Raw genomic sequence first — 21,328 nt, 5'->3', positions numbered from 1 at the left:
CAAGTTAGTTGGCAGAAACAATAAAAATTATTTCCCCAATCAATAAACTGTTATTTAAATATCTAAAATTCTGTCTTTCCTGACTACAGCCTGCTCAGGTAACACAGAAACACGTCTTTAATAAAGAGCATTTTTAACATCTAACAATGACATAAATAAATAGAACATCAGAACAAGAAACAGAAAAAGGAGCCTCAACTTAATACTTCTGACCCAAGGCAGTTTTAGTCCTTTTTGGCAGTTTGGTGAGGTTTATGGACCCCTTCTCTGAATGATATTTGTTTCCTCCATTCATAATTGAAAGGAATATTCGATTTCAGGTAATGGTTAGTGAAAATTAAAGTGTAAATTTTTTCTTATCTTACTTAATCTATCCCTCCCAAACTAACAAACAGAAAGATCCTATTCAAGAGACTTTAGCTAAAGAACCCCTGCCCTACAAATGCACATTCCTCTCTTTGGCATAGAAACTCTTCATAACCTGGCTTCAGCCTACCTTTCCAAACTATTCTGCATCATTCCCTTTGATGCATTCCTCATCCCAGCTAAACTTGCCTTCTTATTGTCTCCTGCAATCAACATTTATCTTCATCTTCCAGATAAGCTGTCCACTAGCCTGAGTACAATTCATTTTCTCCTTTTAAAATCTCCTAGTTTCCTTCAAAGCTCAGTTCAGACAATATCTCCTACTACATGAGGCCTTTCTTGGCCCCCTTTCCTAGCCACTTATTTCTATCCTCCTAAAAATATTTGCCTTGTATTTATTTTGTGTAAATTTATATTTGTGTGTATTATCTCCATATTTACCAGGTAAGCTTTTTATCCTCAGTGCCTGGAACATATTAGGAGCTTAATAAATGCTTATAAGTTGGTTGATTGACCAAGTGCAGAAACTTGATAGAGATAGAAAACTGCTCACCAGAATATTAATATTTCTCATCATCCTTTAACTGCAGGCTCCTCATTGCCATTCCTATCATCTATCCCTGGGTGTCCTTAATCTATAAGGTTTATAGCCTGTGTCACCCTGTCTTTTTTCACTTCATACATGGAACAGATAAGCAAATATTGATTAGCCAGTCATCTGAGTTTTATTTCAGTCAGTTGTGCTGAAAAATGTTCAGTTTGCAAATGTGAATCTTAAATAAATGGAACAGCATTTCCTCTATGTCCTCTTTAAGTTTTCAGACAAACACGCTGCTCTTAAACATGATAATTTTTCTTGAAATTGTCACTGTAAATACATAGCAACTAATAGGATCAAGGCCCTTATAGATGACTTTACTTGTGACTTACACGTCACTCTTAGAACTAAAGTTTTCAGCCTTCTCATGTCCTATAATTGCCATGTAAAGATGCTTGAAATTTTCTCTTTTAACTTAGTATTGATTTTTGAATACAGAAGAATAAGCAATCACTCTATAAAATGATTCTAGATTTGGAGATCTCATTTTGTAAAGACTATAGGTTTTCTATAAAATAGTTCTTTTACAAGTACTATGTTAATAATAGAGTCACAAGATTGGAAAAAAAATAACTTCATCTTTAGTCATATCCAGGACCTCAAGTTACTATAAATATCTTTACTTCTTTAGTAAATTTTCATATCTCTTAGCCATCATGGGAAGTTCTTTATGATATTAAATTTATTTAAATTTCTAAATCAAAGTGCAGGCATGCTTTATTTTCTTTCTTGGCTTAGCTTTAATAAAATAATGATGCATATTCTATGAACTATAAATATTTTTTTCATTTTAGTCTCTAAGCATTGTAAACTACATCTCTATCCCCAGGAATGGACAGTGAATTAGGGATAGGGATTAGAACTATGATTTCATTCTGGATAATCTGGGTCAGTACTTTCTCTGCAACTTAATAGACTTAGTTGCTTCAAATACTGTGTGGCTAAGGCCGGAATTGCACAGCTGGTTTGGAAGAGTAGTGAGATTTGAACACACATCTTCCTGATTCTAAAATTAGCTCTCTACCACTACCTTCTGACCCCATTCCCCCCCCCCCCGAAAAAAACAAAAACAAAATAAAACCTTACTTTATGTCTTAGATTTGATACTAAGAATCAGTTCTGAAGCAGAAGATTGGTAAGGGCTAGACAATTGGGGTTAAGTGACTTGCCCAGGGGCACACAGCTAGGAAGTATATGAGATCAGATTTTGAACCCAGGCCTTCCCATCTCTAGTCTTCGCTTTCTATCCATTGAACCATGTAACTAGAGCCCCTCTGCTTCCTTTCTAAAACTGTATAGAAATGCCTCTTGATATTGGTAAGTTTTCAGATTCTTTATTATTTTCCATTAAGATGGGGGTCACCAAAGAAAAATTTTATTTTTTCCACTTAAGTAATATCTATGATATAGGCAAGGATGGTGACTTTTCACATGTATAGCTTCATCTGTGCAAATGAGAAAAGGTCACATGTGAAATTGATTTAAAACTATATTATGACTAATAGTTTCCATCTTTTTGCCCACAAAATATCTACAGGAGCTCCTGGAAAGCAGTAACATTTCATCTACTTTCACAGGTTCCTCATTAACTCCCCTCTCTCATGGAAATAGTGCTAATGATACTAAAATGGTAAATTTATGGGAGGAAGAGAAACAATCTAGACTAATCCTTGAGCTTAAAATCTGTCTTGAACAATATATCTATTATGTCTAAATTTTTGAAGTGTATAACTCGTGGCATGAGATACTTGTTCTTATAAATCAATAACTACTAAGTAAAAATATTCTTTTAAATCACATTTCCTCCCCTAAATGTAAGTGGCAATTGAAGTAACTTGTGAAGTTGTTTTTTTTTCCCATTGTCACTGTTAACATCCCCTTCTCATCATTTTTTCCCCTTTTGAAAATCTTTATTATTAATAATCAGGCCTCTTTCTCCTCCTTTTGATCGAGAGAATTGTCTGTGGAGTCCTGCATGGTTAAAGTTCATTGTAGTCATTTCCACCATTCTTTTCTTTTTCTTTCACAGAGGAACTTCAAGTACAACAGTGAAGGAGGAAGAGTATAAGGAACCTTTGATCTTCCATTCCAGTGATCATTACCCATTGTCTGATGGAGATTGGTCCCCTTTAGACAAGTAAATAATTTTATTAACTTCTCTTTCCATTTATTTAAATTCTTAAAGGCAAGACGGACTTAGGCAGACTTTTTCATTGGCTTTTCTCTTTTTCAGCAGGCATCAGATTTCCTTTCTGTCTCCTCCTTGTGGTAAAAACCTGAGATTTCCCCCCTGATATGAATCGGATTCTTTCTCTCACTTTGTGTCTATCAACTTCTGTCTAGTTTGTCTGTCTTCCAAATTGCAATGTGGCGGTACACATTCGACTCTGTGCTTGGGACCTTAAAATCCTGAAATTCTAATCCTAGGTCAGCCACTGAGATTTTTTTTTTTAACTTTGAGCAATAATAAAAGCAGACAAGATGTGAAAATGAAGCCTTCTGACAAGATTTTGTTTTAAGCTTTTTCATTGTTCTTAAAGACCTCTGGGGCCTTTCTGCCTTGTGAAGGAAAAGCTGAAACTGCTTCTCATTGGGGTCTTTCTATCTGCAGGGTAATCTTGTAAGTCCACCCTATATGTACCCTCCAGACTTAGAAGAATCATGGCAAACTCAAAAGGGGCCCATAGGTTCCCTGCTTTTTCAATCACTCTCCCCTATCTTTCTGCTTCTTTTGACAGCGCCTTCTCCCAGACAGTCTGTCCGAAGAGTGATTCAGAACTTGAAGTGAAGCCTGCTGAAAGCTTGCTCAGATCAGAATCTCACATGGAGTGGACCTGGGGAGGTTTCCCAGAGTCTACCAAGGTAAAACCATAATATGTGTATTGTAACATATAATATGTGGGATGGATGGGGCTTTTGTTTTCAATTTATAAGCATTAAACACTTGTAAATTGTTCATGTGGCTCGTGTAAGAAAATAGGAATTTGAGTTTTGCTTTCACAAATAAAAATGACTCGAGTGCCCTCTTGTGGTTACATAACTTTATTTTTCAAATATTTACATTATATGCTTCATTTAGAAATCCAACACTATGTTGGGATAAGCGCTACTGCTCTGTTCTTGAAAATAATTTAGAGGTATATTAGGAAAGCCTCTAAACTCTTCATATCCGTTAAACCAGTAATACCACTATTGGTCATATGTATCAGGGAAATAAAAACAGAAGGGGGGCTCTCACATATACAATGAATAGGTATAGTAGCACTTTCTGTAGTAACAAAAAACTGTAAACAAAGTAGATGCCCATTGTTTGGAGAATCTGAATGAACAGATTGTGGCATATGAATGTAATGAAATTATTTGATTACAAACAAAATAGTTACTATGAAGAATTCAGAGAAATGTAGGAAGATCTGTATGAACTGATACAGAGCAAAGTGAACAGAAGCAGGAGAACCATTTACATAATGGGTGCATAATGTAAAAGAAAATGATAAATATTCTTGACTTCCCTTCTCTTAGCAGAAATATGAGAGACTGTGGATGTGGAATATTAAATATAGTGAAATTATCTTGTTTTGTTTTGCTTAATTATAGGGGTTTTTTGGTTATACTAGAAGGTATAACAGGGTGAGGGTAGTCATTGGGAAGTGACTTAGAAGGAAAAAAAGGCATCAATAAAGCATTTATTTAAAAAACTGATTATATTGGTAATGTGCATAAATTTTGAAAAATAACTGAGTAAAATAAGCATTTTTAAAAACAGACTTAGTAGGTTGTGGGAATTTGGGGGAAAAGCTTATGAGGGAGCTTTATTATATCTTAAAATGATCATTTCAAAAAAGGAAACTGAATGTTTTGCTCTTCACAAAAATATGAACTAGAAAATGAAAACTGAATTTCTTAAAAGGAAAACAATATATTTCAATAGGATTGTATTTCATTTGGGAGGAGCTGGGCATTATGATTTTTATTTGTAGTTATGTATAAGTCTTGCCCTAACTTTTATATTATATAAAAATAAATTATAATAATAGTATGATACAATGTAAATGTATAATTTTAACTACTAATATTAGTTTAAAATAAACATATAATACTATATTAATAAAAGGACATTTGAGTAAACTTGTTACAATGCATTTCTATGCATGAGTAGACTTTAGCATATTGAACATTTTTTTAAGTGTTAAACAAAAATATTTGACAAATAAAAATACCCACCCTTAAAGTCAGTCTATTTTTTTGGTATTTGTATTTTAAAAGAAGGCAATTTTATTCTGTTATAACCAGTCATTAGTGACCACTAATTCCTTGATAAACCCATGTCACTCACCATACCCAAATGAACTACATCCTATAATCCTAGTCCTCTATCTCCTTATAGAAAGGAAAGTTTGTTTAATCATTTGTTTTCCTGAATCAATGCAATTTTCATTACAATTAGAGTTTGCCTGTCTTTCAATAAAAATTGAATTTCAGTGATGTTTTCTTTTATATTATTATAGTTATATATATATTTCTTGGTACCACTTACTTCACTATGTCCATTTATTTTTTCCCATGGTTTTCTGAATTCCTCATATTTATCAGTTCTTATTGTCATTTGCCACAATTTGTTACCCCATTCCCCAATCTTTGAACACCAAATTCATTTCCAATTTTTTGTTACCATAAAAGATGCCACTCTTTTAACTCAATTTTTGTGGAAAAAATGGAGAGATGTAGACTAAGTGACAATACAGTTAGGTAGGTTCAGAACTAGTAGAATGTCCAGACCAAAAGAATTTTCATTAATGTCTGTTTGGAAGGAAGATGTTAGTTCTGTGCCCAAGAATTGGTGTTTGGTCCTGTGCTATTTAACATTTTTTTGTCAGTAAATTGAGTAAAAGACATACATGGAATTATTTTCAAATTTACAAGTAACACCAAGAATTAAGTCATAGCTAACACACTGAATAGCAAACAGAATCCAAAAAGAACTTTATAGACCAGAAAATGGGACCAAATATGAATATTATATGAATCATATTCAATAATGTGAAAATTTTCAATAAATAGAAAGTTTTGCACTTGGGTTAAACCTATCACTTTCCCATTTATAAGATGGAGAGAAGATATAAATATAAAACAAGTTCTCAGAAAAAAAATGGGAGGGGTGATTTTAGTGGATTTCAGACTTAGTGAAAGTCTATATATAGTGATATAGAATTCAGAAAAGAGTCAAGTAGAGTGGGCAGAAGTGGGAAAGTGATGGTCCCTTTGTACTCTGCCCTGGTCAGAACAGATCTAGAGTTGCCAGCAGGGGAGAAGACTTGGTAGGGGGTAGGAGGAAAAGGGGGTAAGGGAGGTAGGCTATGATAGTTTTCTTCAAATACCTGAAGGACTCTCACATGAAAAAGGGATTAGATATGTTCTTTTTAACCTTAAAGAATAGGACTCGAGATTAGTGATTAGAAGTTACAGATGGACAAATTTAGGCTTGATATAAACAAATGCTTCCTAAAAATTAGAATTAATCAAAAGTAACCTAGTCTTTCTTGGGAAGCTGTGGGTACTCTCTCACTGAAGATCTTTAAGCAAAGGTATGTTGAAAGATGGGTTCTTGTTCAGATATGGATTTGGTTGCATGACCCCTGGGATCACTTCTGTCTCTAAGAGGTGATTCTGGGTATTATCTGTTCATTGCAAGATCATGTGTCTATAATATAGGCCATATATTTCCTTTTAAAAATCTAGTTTGTAGAAAGCTTGAATGTAGTCTGTAATTGATGTTACTTTTCATTGCATCCTAACAATTTCCTTTCCTTTATAAAAGGATCCCATTTCTGGGACACAAGCTGTATTCAGACTAGTATAATACATGTTATATGTCATATAAAAGCAACATGAATTTATTAATTGCTTACTTATGGGGACAGGCACTGTATTAATGGCTGGGAATATAAAGAAATGGAAAAAACAATCTCTGTCTTCAAAGAACTCACTTTAATCAGGGAAATAATATTAAAAAATAGATACATAAAGGGCATATTCAGGGTAAAGTGTAGGTAATCTTAGAGGTAAGGCAGTAGCATTTAAGAGAAAAAGAATTATGCTAGGAAAAGCTTCTTAATAGAAACAAGATTTGAATTGACCTTTATAGGAACCAGGAAAACTAAGAGGCAGAGATGAAATAGCACATTCTGGACATGAAAACAACCAGGTGGAAAAATGGAGCCAGAAGATGGAATGTTATATATGGGGAATGGCAAGGAGGACAGTGTCTCTACATGTTAGAATATGTTAAGGAAGGTAAAGTGGAAGAAGACTAAAAAGTTAGGAAGGGGCCAGATCCTAAAAGTAAAAGTAAAATTTTATATTTGAGGTTGGAAGCAATAAGGAGCCCCTGGAGTTTGTTGAGTAGCAGGCAAGGAGTATTCAGCCTGCACTGTAGGAAGATCTTATTTGCAATTGAGTGAAGGATGGACTGAAGTGGGGAGAGACATAAGGATGGAGACCAACCAGCAAGCTATTGTGGTAGTCCAGGCATTAGGTGATAAGGGCTTGTACCTTTACATCTGGGCTGCACCAGTTGAAAGGAGACTTATATAAGGGATATTACAAAAGGTAAATGTCAGAACTTGGCAACAGATTGTATGAGGAGGGTGTGAGAAATTGAAGAATCAAGGATGATACCTAGGTTGGGGTGACATGGGAGAATGATGATGCCCTTGACAATAATTTAGGTTTGGATACACACACACACACACACACACACACACACACACACACACACACACACACAGTTTTGGACATGTTGAGTTTAAGATGTTTATAGGACATTCAGCTTGAGATGTTAAATAGACTTTTGGTGATGGGAGACTGGAGGTCAGAAAAGAGGCATTCCAGGAGTAATAGAATTGACAGTTCACTATTAATAATTATAGCCCTTCTTTTTCAGATCAGCAAGAAAGAAAGATCCGATCACCCTCGAACTGCTACCATCACACCATCAGAAAATACCCATTTTAGGGTCATCCCCAATGATGATAATCTGGTAAATGAAGTTGAAAAGGATGCTTCAGTGGATGACACTGTGTGTACAATAGTAAAACCAAAGCCAAGGGCACTCTGTACACAGATGAGGGAGACAACTGAGACTAATTCCATTGCCTCTGAAATCCTTGAACCTCCTCTTGAAAGTCCTCAAGTTTTATCTATGTTAGATGCAGATCCTCTCCCTAACCCAGCAGTGGAACCTTCATCATCAGAAATAAAGCCAGTCACTAAACTGGATTCCCCATCAAAGAAGAAAGGTATTAATTTATTCTTAACTTAGAATTAACTATCCTGAATTTAGATGGTAGATTGATCATTTTGTTGGTCTGGTTTGGGGACCATATGGTGCTGATCTTGATACCAACACTAACACAAAGGTCATAACAACCATTAGATCAGCAGATGCAAAATGAAGTGGAGCCCTGCGAAATTAGCCATATTATTGAGACTTTAAAAAGAAAAAAGCTTTTTAAAATTTTAAATTACAGAGGAGAAACAGAGGGTCAAAGTTGAAATAGCTTTGGGCCATTAGGAGGCAAAGGATGTGAAGAAACCATTTCCAGAAGAAATGCAAATTATCATTTACCATTTGGAATAATACTCCAAATATAAGAGAAATGCAAATTAAAACAACACTGAGGCTTCACCCTCACATCATCAAATTGGTAAAGATAATTTTAGAAATGGAAGCAGTCATTGTTGGAAAAAGAGTGAGAAGACAGAACACTAAAACATTCTTGGTGGGACTCCGAAGTTGTGTGTCTAGGGAACAATTGAAATTATGAGAGAAAAATCACTTACCTGTTCCTACCCTTTGGCCTGGTGAAACCATTATTAAGCATATGCCCAAAGGAGATCAGTAATAGAGTTTGCATTCATAACAAAATATTCATGGCAGTACTTTGTTGTATCAAAAAACTAGGAACAGAGTGGTTGTCCATTAATTGAAGAGAGGCCAAGCAAATTATAGTATGATTGTAAAGGGATATCATATTGTGCCATAAGAAATGGAGAATAAGGAGCTCAAAGAAACATGGAAAGTCTTTTGTAAATTGATGCCAAGGAAATAAAATTGATCCAAGAGCACTAGACATAATAATGATAGGAATGTAAATTGACACCACTATAAAGCAGCTAAATTCAAATTAATTGCAATGAGCAATATTTAGCCCTGGAAAACAGAAAAGCAGAATATGGAATATATTCTTCTGAAGAATATAAGGTGGGAGACTTCAGGTACAGAATGTGCATGGTTCATAAAATTTGTTTGCTTTTTCAGTCAGTTATACTTAATTCTCCTTGTTACCTGGGTGAGAGGTCAATGAGGTTGAGGAGGAATATGTTAGGAAATAACATTTTTTTGTTTGTTTTAAAGACCTGGGATTAGATCCTCCCTCTAGCTCTCTAACTATGGGCAAACCACATAACCCTCTGCCCCATAGTTACCTCCACTAAAAAATAGAAAAATAATACCTGGGCTACTTATTTCAAAGGTGTACTGTGAAATAAAGGAGATGTATCATATAAAAGGCAACTAGGTAGTGTAGTGAATACAGTGCCAATCTGAGAGTCAAGGCTCGTTTTCCTGAGTTCAGATCCAGCCTCAGACATTTACTAGTAACCCCTGAGCAAGTCACTTAACCCTATTTACCTCAGTTTCCTTATTTGTAAGATAAGCTGGAGAAGGAAATGGCAAACCACTCCAATATCTTTGCCAAAAAGCAAAACAAAACAAATGGGGCAAAAAAAAAAAAAATCAGATGTGACTGAAAGCAACCAAACAACAAAATATATAAAGGACTTTGCAAGCCCTAAAGATACATAGGAATGTCAGTCTTTGAATTATGTAGAAAACAATATATAGTTGGCCAGATTTTTTTTAAGATTCTTTTCTTGTATTGCATGTTTAACAAGCAAGTTTAAGTCATAACAATTTTTGGTTCCTCTGGAGTTTATTTATGATTCTTGTTCAAAGAATCAGTATAATACAGTGAATAAGCTCCGAACCAGGAAAGAGAATTATTCTCATGTCCAGATTGAGACATAATTACACTTACAAGTATGATAACCTTCTTTCTTCTTTTCTAATATTAGTTTGCTTTTTCTCAAAGTAAAATAATAACCTCTTTGCGTAGTAGTTCTATAAATGTTGAAGTACTTTCATGTACATTAGCAATAATCTTGTTTGAGTCATTAAACATTTATTAAGCAGTTAATATAAGAAAGGAACTGTATTAGGTCCACTTTTGATCCTTAGGTATTATCATTCCCTTTTAAAGAAGAAAGGAGGGAAAACTGGGATTTGGGTAGGCTAAGCTAATTGCCTACAGTTAGAAAATTATAGACCAAGGACTAGAACCCAGGTCTTTCACATCCTAAACCTGTGCTTTTTCCACCATGCCAACTGCTTGATAAAAGTGTAAAGCTTTTAAGGAGATTAATTGTAACGTGACATTTCCATTGACTGCTTTGTGAAAATCCCTGATCTGCTTTGGAAAAAAGTCTCAATTGTGACAACAGCATGGCAAAACTTTGACAGTTCCAGTCTATTAACGGTATCTTCTCTGCATAATTGCCTATTTTCAGACCTATTGAGCCCTTTGGAGCTCAAAATGTAGGCTGCTTTAAGAAATACAGAATGCAAAAACTGCCCTCCTGGTTTCACTTTTGATACCAGCCTCAGTTTATTTACTTTGAAGATTATAAGCAAATAAATACCAAAATAGTAGCTTGGCTTTTGGCGTAGGACTGAATCTTACAGGGCAAATTAATTCAAAAGTGATTGAATGGACACATTGAGTGTTGATTAGTAGATTTGTGTCATGTTGGAAACAGAACGATTTCTAGTGGAGTTAAACAAACCTTTCCTTGACTCCTCTCTTGTTTAATGTTATAATCAGTGATTTGAGTAGAAACATGGTGAAGGGAAGTGAGTCATCTTTCTTACTAAAAGATTTCAGGACAAAGCCAGATAACCATTAGTTGGAGATATTGTAGGTTGTATTTTTGCTTTGGGTAAGGTTGAAGTAGATTTCAGCTCTGATGTAATGTGATTTTCATGTTTTTCATTGCAAATGTCCTAATTGTGATAACAGGTGTCCACAAGAGAAGCCAGCACCAAGGTCCTGATGATATTTACCTAGATGACCTAAAAGTCTTGGAACCTGAAGTTGCAGCACTTTATTTCCCAAAAAGGTATTGTATTTAATTGTATTAACAAATTGCCCTCAAACTACCCAATACCCCAATTAGTTATAGAATGAAACTTAAGCTATTCAGAAGGATAAAAATGGAACTAAAAGATACTGGACTAAGACTGATTATTAGTAGTCTGGAAAATAAAGAAATCATTATTTTCCTCCTTTGTTTTCAGTCTCTCTATGCTTTTGGAACTCTGTGTTTAGCAAATAAGCACTCCAGAACTGATCTGAAGTGGCAGATATGGTCATTCATGACTTCAATAACCAGAAATACAGAAGAACCTCAGTAATCTGTTATAGCAATTTAAATTTGTCATTCATTACATAGGTTGTAGTGTTTTTTATCTGTTCATAATGAAAATTTTGTTAAATAAAAAAATTGTCTCAAGAAAATTAGGTACCTTTGTAAATTTACTTAAAGGAAACCATATTTTGAATGATTTTTTCCACAGTATATGAATTGTACCACATTACCCTTTTTATTTATTAAAGCAAATCCACCCAAGTTTCTTAGAAGCTTTTTTTAAGTGATCTAGGCCAGCAGTTCTCAAATCTTTGGCCTCAGGGCTCCTTTACATTATTAAAAATTATTGAACACTTCCTGAAGAACTTTTGTTTATGCAGGTTATACTAATATTTACAGCATTAAAAATTAAAACATTTTAGTAGTGTGAAAATAGTTTTGGACTCCCCTGAAAAGGCTCTAGGGATCCCCAGTCATACCCAGATCATACTTTGAGAACTGCTAGTCTGGTCCATTTCTCTCATTTTAAAATTGAGTAACCTGAGACAAACAGAATAAAAAGCTTGCCTAAGGTCACACAGATATTAAGTGTCAGCAAGAGGACTCAAACCTGTGTCCTTTGACATAAAATCTAATATTCTTTCTACTAACCAGTGCTGTGTCTCTTTCTTCTTCCTTTTCCTATCCCTCTTTTTTAATTTTGAAAGAACATAGGAATTCAAAAATACATTTTCTATTTTTAAATTTTGACATATCCAGGGAATTCCTCTTTAGTTATATCATTGCAAATCAATTGGGGGAAATGTTACTATAATAAATATATTAAAGACTTCTTGATCTCTCAAGGAATGTTAAATTGTCATGTAACAATATATCAAGCCATAGGGATAAATCTTCATGTCTGATACTATTTCCGTGTAATTGAATTTTTGTATGTGATTTTTCTGTTTGAAGTAAAATGTTGACAAGTATTTAAATATTGGAGTTTACTTTGTAAGAAGCATAGAGTTTAATCAGAAGATCCATATTTATCAAAAAAAGAAGTTTGAATCCTGGTTGTTTGTGCTATTAATGATTATTGGCAAGCTGCTAACTTAAAAGCCTCAGTTTCCCCATCTGTACAAATAAAGGGGGCTGATAATCTTTAAGAGCTCCAGAGCTCATGATCCTATCAACTTTTCTTTACTGAATTTTTCAGTGGTCCATAAAATTCATTGAAAAATTGCCAACTTCTAATCACTTCATTTCATTTTTGATTATTCAATTCAGTAGTTCACCTGTTTGTTGAGAGAATATTGTTTTGCAAGAGAAGGTGAGGGGAGTGTACAAGGAAATCTGCAAATGCATGTTTTATGTTTCCCTTTTCAAATAAAATGATAACAGCAGAAACCCAAGTATGCATAGGACGTAGCACATCCTAGATGTATCAAATGAGATGACATATATACCACCTTCTGTAACTGTGAACTTCTGTGAAAATGATACTTGTAGAAAAAAACAAAAAACAAAAGAAAGAAAATGTCAGTTGTTAGTTTGTTCAGACCTATGCCAAACTCTCTCCTTTGCTGTAGACGAGAAATTCTTCTTTAGCCTTAGAGAATTGCCTGGGAGCACTGACAGGTTAAACCAAACAACTAGTTTAGTGTTAAAGGATCACATAACAAATGTGTATTAAAAGATCATACAACTAGTATGTGTTAAAGGTATAACTTGTATCCAGGTCTTTGGGACTAAGGATTACATTCTCCATTAAACCATATTAACTTTAAACTATTATTTTTAGACCTACCAAACTGACTACTAGATCTACCATCCACATTCTTATCTGGGCTTCTCCCTTAATTAGTATTTCCCAAGTAATAGATGCTCTCTCTCTCATTTTTTCTTCTTCCATTATCAAAAATAATAAAGATGCCTTAAATGCTTATTAATTCTGTTATCATCTCACAAGAAGATTAACAGTAAACACAAAATTCATTACAAAACTCTCACCAAATATGTTTGATTCCATTGTTAACATATATTGTTGGCATAGAATATATCTTACACTTATTTATCCTTGTTTCCCCAACTCCATTATTGTTGGGTTGGAGATTAGCAGGAGAGATGTATCTTTTGTATTTTGATTGGCTTCTATTACTTCCCACAAGAATAGTTCTATTAATCTGATTTAAGCTTAGTCTTGACTTTCTAGTCAATACTGATTATTTTTTAAAGGAAAGAAGCTGGACAATTTTGCAATTAAAAGTGAAAACTAGAAGAAGAAATACTACTTAGTATAGCAAAAGCTACTTTCTTTTTTTTTAATTTTGAGATCTGTTTATGACATATCTGTAAAATGCTAGCAACTTGTTGCTCAATTTTGAGATTTTTCTCCAGTGTTCATGTGTTGATTTTATCTATCAAGAATTAAATAACTTGAATTATTTCTATAATAATTGCCTTTGATAAGTTCTTTGTAAAATTTCTCTCAAAAAGGCATTTACTTTACTTAAATTATCTATATCATAATTAGTGCTAGGTTATTTAGTTGTTTGGATTAGACCATACCTGGAGTTAATAGGGTACCATTTGTTGTTAGAATAATAAATATTCCTAAATATGTAAAGAAAATTAAGCAAATTTATTTTTTCTTTTATAATTTCCTGCTAACTTACAATTAATTATTTTAGAAACATTTTCAATAAATTTTTCTGTTAGGTTCCAGGAAAATATAAGCTCCTTGAGGACAGGGACTGTTTCTTTTTGGATTTAGCATAAGCAATGTCTGCCATAATATCCTTTACAAATTCAATTGATCATCATCTAAATGCAGGCCTATATCCCCAGAGTTGAATGTCATGAAGAAGTCTTACTAACATTAAAACAATTTCACCCCAGCTTATTTTTTTAATGTTTCATTTTCTTAAAGATATCTGAACTCCTGGGAATTTTCTCTTTCTCCATCTCCAGTCTTTTGAGATGAGTACAGTTTAGGAAAGTATAGTTTTCAAGTAATCTCCCAAAAACCATAGTAATTTTCTACAGTACATATAAATACCTACACTTTTTCTAGAATTTTAGGATCAAACAGTTTCTAAATATTTTCTTTTAATGACACTGTAATTTTCATTGCGGAAATCTAAATAAGCACTTCTCCTTTTTTACCCCTTTAATTAAAATCAGAAAGACTGGTAAGGTAATTGACATTTTTGCCTTGTTCTTTGAGTGGCTTCAGTGAACATGTACAATATTTACCTGCCTTCTGTGTTGTAGTGGGTTTCTGTCTTAGTTCTCTTTAGGACATATTAAAATCATCTATATGATATAGATAAAAGTAGAGAGGAATGCAATTTTAAACCATTCAGTAAATAAATGTGGATTCAATATTTCATGGTCTTATTGAGGCAGCATAAAATAATAAAAGACTGACCTTGAAGTCAGGAAGATCTAGATTCAAATTCTGACATGTTCTAGCTTTGTCACAAAGGGCAAGTCACAGCTTCTTAGTGGCTGTAGACAATTCTCCTAAGTTACACATGAGCTGCTATCTTGAAAGAAGTTTCCAAACTACAACTTTCATCCTTTCTGCTTACTGATAAAATCAGAGATACAGATACCCTTCCATGGTCTCTGTTTCTGCCTGTCTCTGTGTCTTTCTCTCTCTGTATCTCTCTCATATCAACCAGTGTTTATTAAATACCTACTCTGCCAGATTAGGGCAGCTAGGTAATGTAGTGGATAGAGTACAAGTCATTTAACCCTGTTTGCCTCAGTTTCCTCATCTGTCAAATGAGCCAGAGAAGGAAATGACAAACTACTCAAGTATCTTCGCCAAGAAAACCCCAAAAGAGGTCAGGAAAAGTTGGACATTGCATTGAAAGCAACTAAACAACAACAAATGTGCCAGGTATTATTCTAAGCACTAGTGATGCAAAAGGAGACAAAAGATAGTCCCTCTCCTCAAGGAGCTTAAAATTTAATGTAGTCTTCAATCAAAAGTAGTCTAATTATTTATAATGCATGATAGTTACCCACCTACTAAATATGATGTGGTAAATTTGCACATAAATGTAAATACATTTTTTTCTTCTAGTGATTCTGATCCAGGTTCTAGACAGTGGACTGAGTCTGATACTTTGTCTGGCTCTCAGTCTCCCCAGTCAGTGGGAAGTGCAGCTGCTGACAGTGGCACAGAATGCCTCTCTGATTCTGCAATGGACTTGCCTGATGTGACCCTCTCGCTTTGTGGGGGACTCAGTGAGAATGGAGAGATATCAAAAGGTACGTAACAGGAGTACCCTGTCCTCACTTCAAAAGAAAAACCAGATCTGCAGTTATTCCCAGAATTATAGTCTATCATTGAGTCCCATCTGGGCCCCAGCACACCTGGAATTTGGAGGGGATAACAGGCACCTCCCTATGGTAACAATATAGGGTGCTGCTGCTACTTCTTTCTTTTTTTCTTAATCTTTCTGGTAGAATATTCTAAAAGACTGAATATAAAGCCAACTCTTGATAGAGGGATAATGGACTTAAAATGCAGAATGAGAGGTATATTTTTGGACATGGCCATGATTTGTTTTGCTGGATCATTATATACATATTTGTTTTGAAGTTTTAATTTTTAAAATTTTCATTATTCAATTGAGGGGGGAGTGGGAGCAACAAAAAATATATCTTATTTTTAAAATATGTACTAGTAGGACATGCCTCCATATAATGTACCTTTAAAATATCACAGCATTGATTAAACACATGAGACTTTAGCAAATTATAGTTTATGGAGCTTTACTTATTAGAATCTTTGAAAGGATGAAGATTGTTGAACAGGTTACTTTCTCATCACACACGAAGTATCAGCTAGTCAACTTTTATTTTTAAACCCATACCTTCTGTCTTAAAATTGATACTGAGTGTCATTTCCAAGGTAGAACAATAAGGGCTAGGCAATTAGTATTAAGCGACTTGTCACACAGCTAGCAAGTGTCTGGGATTATATTTGAACCCAGGACCTCCAGTCTCTGGGCCTGGCTTTCTGTCCACTGAGCTACTTAGCTTCCCCCGACCAGTAAACTTTTATTAAGTACCCGCTATGTGCCAAACACTGTGCTAAGCTCTGGGTGTACAAAAAAAAAACAGACCCATTTTCAAGAGCTCACCATCTAATGGGGGAGAGACAGCATGAAAACAACTATATAAACACGAGACATAAATTGTATAAGTGGAAGAAAATCAGTAAAGGGAAGGCACTAGCATCAAGGAGGAGCAGGAAAAGCTTTCTCATAAAAGAGAGGATTTTAGCTGGGACTTTAAGGGAAACCAGGGATGCTAGGAGACAGATTTTAGAGTTAGTCATGTAGTCAAACTCCCCACCTAGAATGGTATTTCTCAATACCATAGTGATCACTAGGTCATCATAATTTTTGTAATCTTCATCTTTAGAGTTATGGGGAGAAAGGGAAAGGTATTTCAAAAACAACAGACTGGTTTTTCCTTTTTTTAAAATTCATTCATTTATTTTTAGCATTCTTTTCTTTTTTTTAATTTTGAGTTCTAAATTCTTTCCTTCCCTCTCACCCCCTTCACCACCCACTGAGAAGGCAGGAAGTGTGCTATCAGTTACAAATGTGAAGGCATGAAAAATCTATTTCCATATTAGCCATATTTTCAAAAAAAGCAAGAAGAATAAAGAAAACGAGATAATTATACTTCAGTTTGTATTCAGAGTTCATTAATTTTCTCTCTTTCTGGAAGTGGATGACAGTTTTTCATCATGGATCTTTTGGAATCTTCTTGGATCATTGTATTGTTCAGAGTAGCCAAGTCCTTCACAGTTGATCATCATTACAACAAATTGATGTTATTGTGTGCAATAATCTTTTGGTTCTTCTCACTTCACATCAGTTCATATATATCTTGCCATTGGGGGGAAACCATTCCCCTCATTATTTCTTATAGCACAATAGTACTCTGTCACAATCATGTACCACCACTTGTTCAACCATTCCTCAATTGATGAGCATCCTCTCAATTTCTAATTCTTTGCCACCACAAAAAATTTTGCTATATTTTTGTACACATAGGTCCTTTTTCTTTTTCTTTGATTTTTTTTGTATATAGACCTAGTATAGTGATATTGCTGAGTTAAAGGGTTTTATAATCTTTTTTAGTTTTACAGTCCTTTGGGCATAGTTCTAAATTGTTTTCTAAAATGGTTGAACCATTTCACAACTCCACCAACAATTCATTAAGTGAACCTATTTTCCCCTCATCTTCTCTGCATTTACTATTTCTGATATAGTTTTGCCCATGTTAAACTATAGTAACTTTACCATCTCACATCTATTAGAGTTTTATTTTGCATTTTTCTAATCAATAGTAATTTAGAGTATTTTTTCCATATTACTATAGATAGCTTTGATTTCTTCTTCTGAAAATACTTGTTCATATATCCTTTGACAATTTGTCAATTGGGGATTGGCTCTTATTTTTTATAAATTTGATTCAGTTCTAAACCTAGTATAAGTTTGATAGATGAGATCTTTATCAGAGAAGCTTACTGTAGAAAATTTTTATATTATTTCATTGTCTATGGTAATATTTAATAAAATGTAGTTTCCTTGATCATCTCTTTTAATTAGGTCTGTCTAGTTTTGATTTTGCTTTGTCTGAGATCTTGATTGCTGCCTCTGCCTTTTTTACTTCAGCTGGAGCACATTAGGTTCTGCTTCAGCCCTTTGTTTTAACTCTTTGTGTATCTTTCTGTTCAAGTGTGTACCTTGTATACAACATATTGTTGGGTCCTGGTTTCTAATCCATTCAAATAGTAGGCTTTGGAAAGAGCAGAAAATCTCCCCCTCCTCCAGGGTCTGTGTTTAGTAATGTGAAGTAGAAAAATAGCTAGGTAATAACAAAGATTTTCAGTGCCCATCTCCAAAGACTTGATTTTTATTTCCTCTATGGGAGACGGAGAGTCAAATCCTTATGCATTTACCCATGTGTCCACAACATAATAGAAGAAAAATGCAGTTCATTTAAATTGGAAGCAGAGTTTTAGACGCATCTAGAAGCAATTTCTTTATAATCCTTTTCTATCAGTCTTTTCATAGCAACTAGTGAGTGTTCTTCTCTTGGGCACCATAACCTAAGAGAGAGTATCCTCTCTCAAACTCAACCATCCTGATTCTCATAGCAAGTATTTGTACTTTCAGCATAGTATAAGCAAAGCTACCATTTCTTTATTACTCCTCTTGAATTCCAAATGCCAGTATCCATTTACTGTTCACTTACCTCCACATCATTTCACTCTTCACAAGACTCTTGTTCACATTTTTCAACTTTGGATACTTCCATTGCAGGTAGCTAGATGGTTCATTGGTGAAAGTGCTGAGCCTGGATTTAGAAAAACCTGATTTCAAATATGTCCTTAGACATTTACTAGCTATGTGACCCTGGATAAGTCCCTTGATCTATTATCCACTGGAGAAGGAAATGGCAAACCACACTAGTATCTTTACCAAGAGAATCTCGTGGAATAGCATTAGTGTGCTGTGGCCCATGAGGTCACAAAGAATTGTACACAATTCAACAGCAACAACACTTGCAGTACCTCTATCTAGTCAATATTGGATTACTTTCATGCCTCATGCTCATCTTTCTTGGAGATAATAGTATATAAAGAATGTATTTTTTTTCTTCAATGAGTGATTCTCTTGGTCCCAAATATTCTGAGAAGTGAAATCTACAATATATCTTCTAAACAAGAACTTGAAAAATACTAAATTATTTTATGACAGCATGTATTTTAACTCTAACATTAGGATATAGTCTACTTTTGTTCCCCAAATGCATGATCTCAAGTTACTGAAGAGGTTCTTCTCATCAAACTGTGGATTAAAGATAGTTCCTAGTCATTCTTTGATCAGGACTTTCGCTCCTCTAGATGGACTCATCTATAATACATTATGTGAGGAGTCTTTGCCATTCTCTTCCTCTTTTTATTTTATTGGGGTCTGGGATTAGGTTAGCAGAGAAGGGGACTAAAATAGGGGTCTTCTTCCTTGTTTTCTGTGAAAATGTTTCTGGACTGATTTTGATGAATGCAGAAGTCTAGTAAAAAACCTTTTCCTTTTAGTCCATGCCTATCCAAAAATCCTCTTGTAGAATTATAATATTCACAAGCAGAGGAAATCAGCTTGACTTCTTTTTGGTTGTAGGGACTTGGAGACAGACGGTTTTATTCTCTAACCAAAGTGATCAAAATATTTTTTGCATTTCAGAAAAATTCATGGAACATATCATTACTTACCATGAATTTGCAGAAAACCCTGGACTTATAGATAATCCTAATCTAGTGATACGGATCTATAACCGGTAAATACTATTTGTTTCTATGATCTATTTTAATTTTTTAAGTGAGAGGAAATGACACTGAAATCTTGACGAAACTTTACTACATTTCTTGCTTTGAAGTACATCATCTAATTTGAATAAGCAAATAGGCAATGACTTTGAAATGCAAATTCAAACCTGAACTTCATTTATTTGAAAATGAAGTGATGAAATGAATGTTATTTTCTTGTCTTATTGAATATTGCATTTCCAGAGCAATTTGGCTTAAAGCAAGTATTACTCATGCAGCAAAAAATTTAACTAATCCTCTTACCTCCCAACACAAATAGGCTGTTCTGCATGTTTTAAAATTAATTCTCACTGAATTTATCTGATAGTTCCTCACCAATCATTTGTCTTTATGACAGGTACTATAACTGGGCCCTGGCTGCTCCTATGATCCTAAGCTTGCAGGTGTTCCAGAAGAGCTTGCCCAAGGTAAGTTATCCCAAAACTGTATTGCTTCCTTTAGATAGTATATTGCAAAGCATCCAAAAGTACACACAGTTATTTAATGGATGCTTTTCATTCTTTGAAGGTTCTAGTGGTTCCCAAACTTTTTTGACCTACTGCCTCCTTTCCAGAAAAAATATTACTTAGCGCCCCCTGGAAATTATGAAACTATTTATCGAACTCAGAATAGAATGTAATACAAAAAAAGTGTGGCCATCACCTGCTCCCTGGATCACTGCAGCACCCACCAGGGGGCAGTAGCGCCCACTTTGGGAATCACTACATTAGATCAATTATAAAGGACCACTAGATGGCACAGTAGATAGAATGCCAGGCCTGGAGTCAGGAAGACCTAAGTTCAAATCCAGTTTCACTTAATTATGTGACCCTGGGCAAATCACTTAATTCTATTTGCCTCAAATTCCTCAACTGTAAAATGAACTGGGGAAGGAAATGACAACCATTCCAGTATTTTTGCCAAGAAAACTCCAAATGAGATCAAAAAGAGTTGGACACAACTGAAATGAATGACCACTAAAAGACCAAATATTTCAAGAATCACAGCACATGCAGGACTACAAAGAATTTAGGAAATTAGATTCAATAATAGCTTGCTAGAATTTTGATAGTGCTTTAACTTTTGCAAAGCACTTTACATGGATTATCTCATTTGGTTCTAAAAACAACCCTGTAATATAGGTGCTATTATTAGCCCTATTTTATTCACAACAGTTCAGGAAACTGGAACCAAGAAAAGTTACATGACTAGTCCAGGGCTAAGTATCTCAAGCAGGATTGGAACTCAGGATCTCTTGACTCTAGTTCCAGTTATCTATTCTCTATACTGCCTTGCTACCTTAAGGTATATTAATGTATATTATGTATATAGTATAACAATATACTATATTAAATTAATAAGGTCTAGAATAAATTTTTTCAAAAATCTCATCCCTTCTTTTTATTACTTGGCAATTCATAATTGTATACATAATCTGAATGTATTTACTGTAGGGGTGAATTCAAAATTAAACAACCATTTTCTCATTCTATTAA

The 21,328-nt window shown here is 34.4% G+C and overlaps 1 protein-coding gene across 1 annotated transcript in view; it reads left to right on the top strand.

Moving 5' to 3' along the window:
- Positions 1 to 21,328, top strand: part of LPIN2 (lipin 2) — an 80,073-nt gene that overhangs the window by 37,685 nt on the left and 21,060 nt on the right. Inside the window, exons 5-11 of the mRNA XM_044666731.1 lie at positions 2,994 to 3,101; positions 3,703 to 3,826; positions 7,908 to 8,262; positions 11,101 to 11,200; positions 15,525 to 15,712; positions 19,711 to 19,804; positions 20,191 to 20,260. Of these exons, the coding sequence (XP_044522666.1) occupies positions 2,994 to 3,101; positions 3,703 to 3,826; positions 7,908 to 8,262; positions 11,101 to 11,200; positions 15,525 to 15,712; positions 19,711 to 19,804; positions 20,191 to 20,260 (1,039 nt within the window). The remainder of the gene's footprint in view (positions 1 to 2,993; positions 3,102 to 3,702; positions 3,827 to 7,907; positions 8,263 to 11,100; positions 11,201 to 15,524; positions 15,713 to 19,710; positions 19,805 to 20,190; positions 20,261 to 21,328) is intronic.

The sequence above is a fragment of the Gracilinanus agilis genome, chromosome 1 (assembly GCF_016433145.1).
Source record: "Gracilinanus agilis isolate LMUSP501 chromosome 1, AgileGrace, whole genome shotgun sequence".
NCBI lineage: Eukaryota > Metazoa > Chordata > Mammalia > Didelphimorphia > Didelphidae > Gracilinanus > Gracilinanus agilis.
The sequence above is the reverse complement of the archived record's forward strand: the minus strand, read 5'-3'. Positions and strand labels throughout refer to the sequence as shown.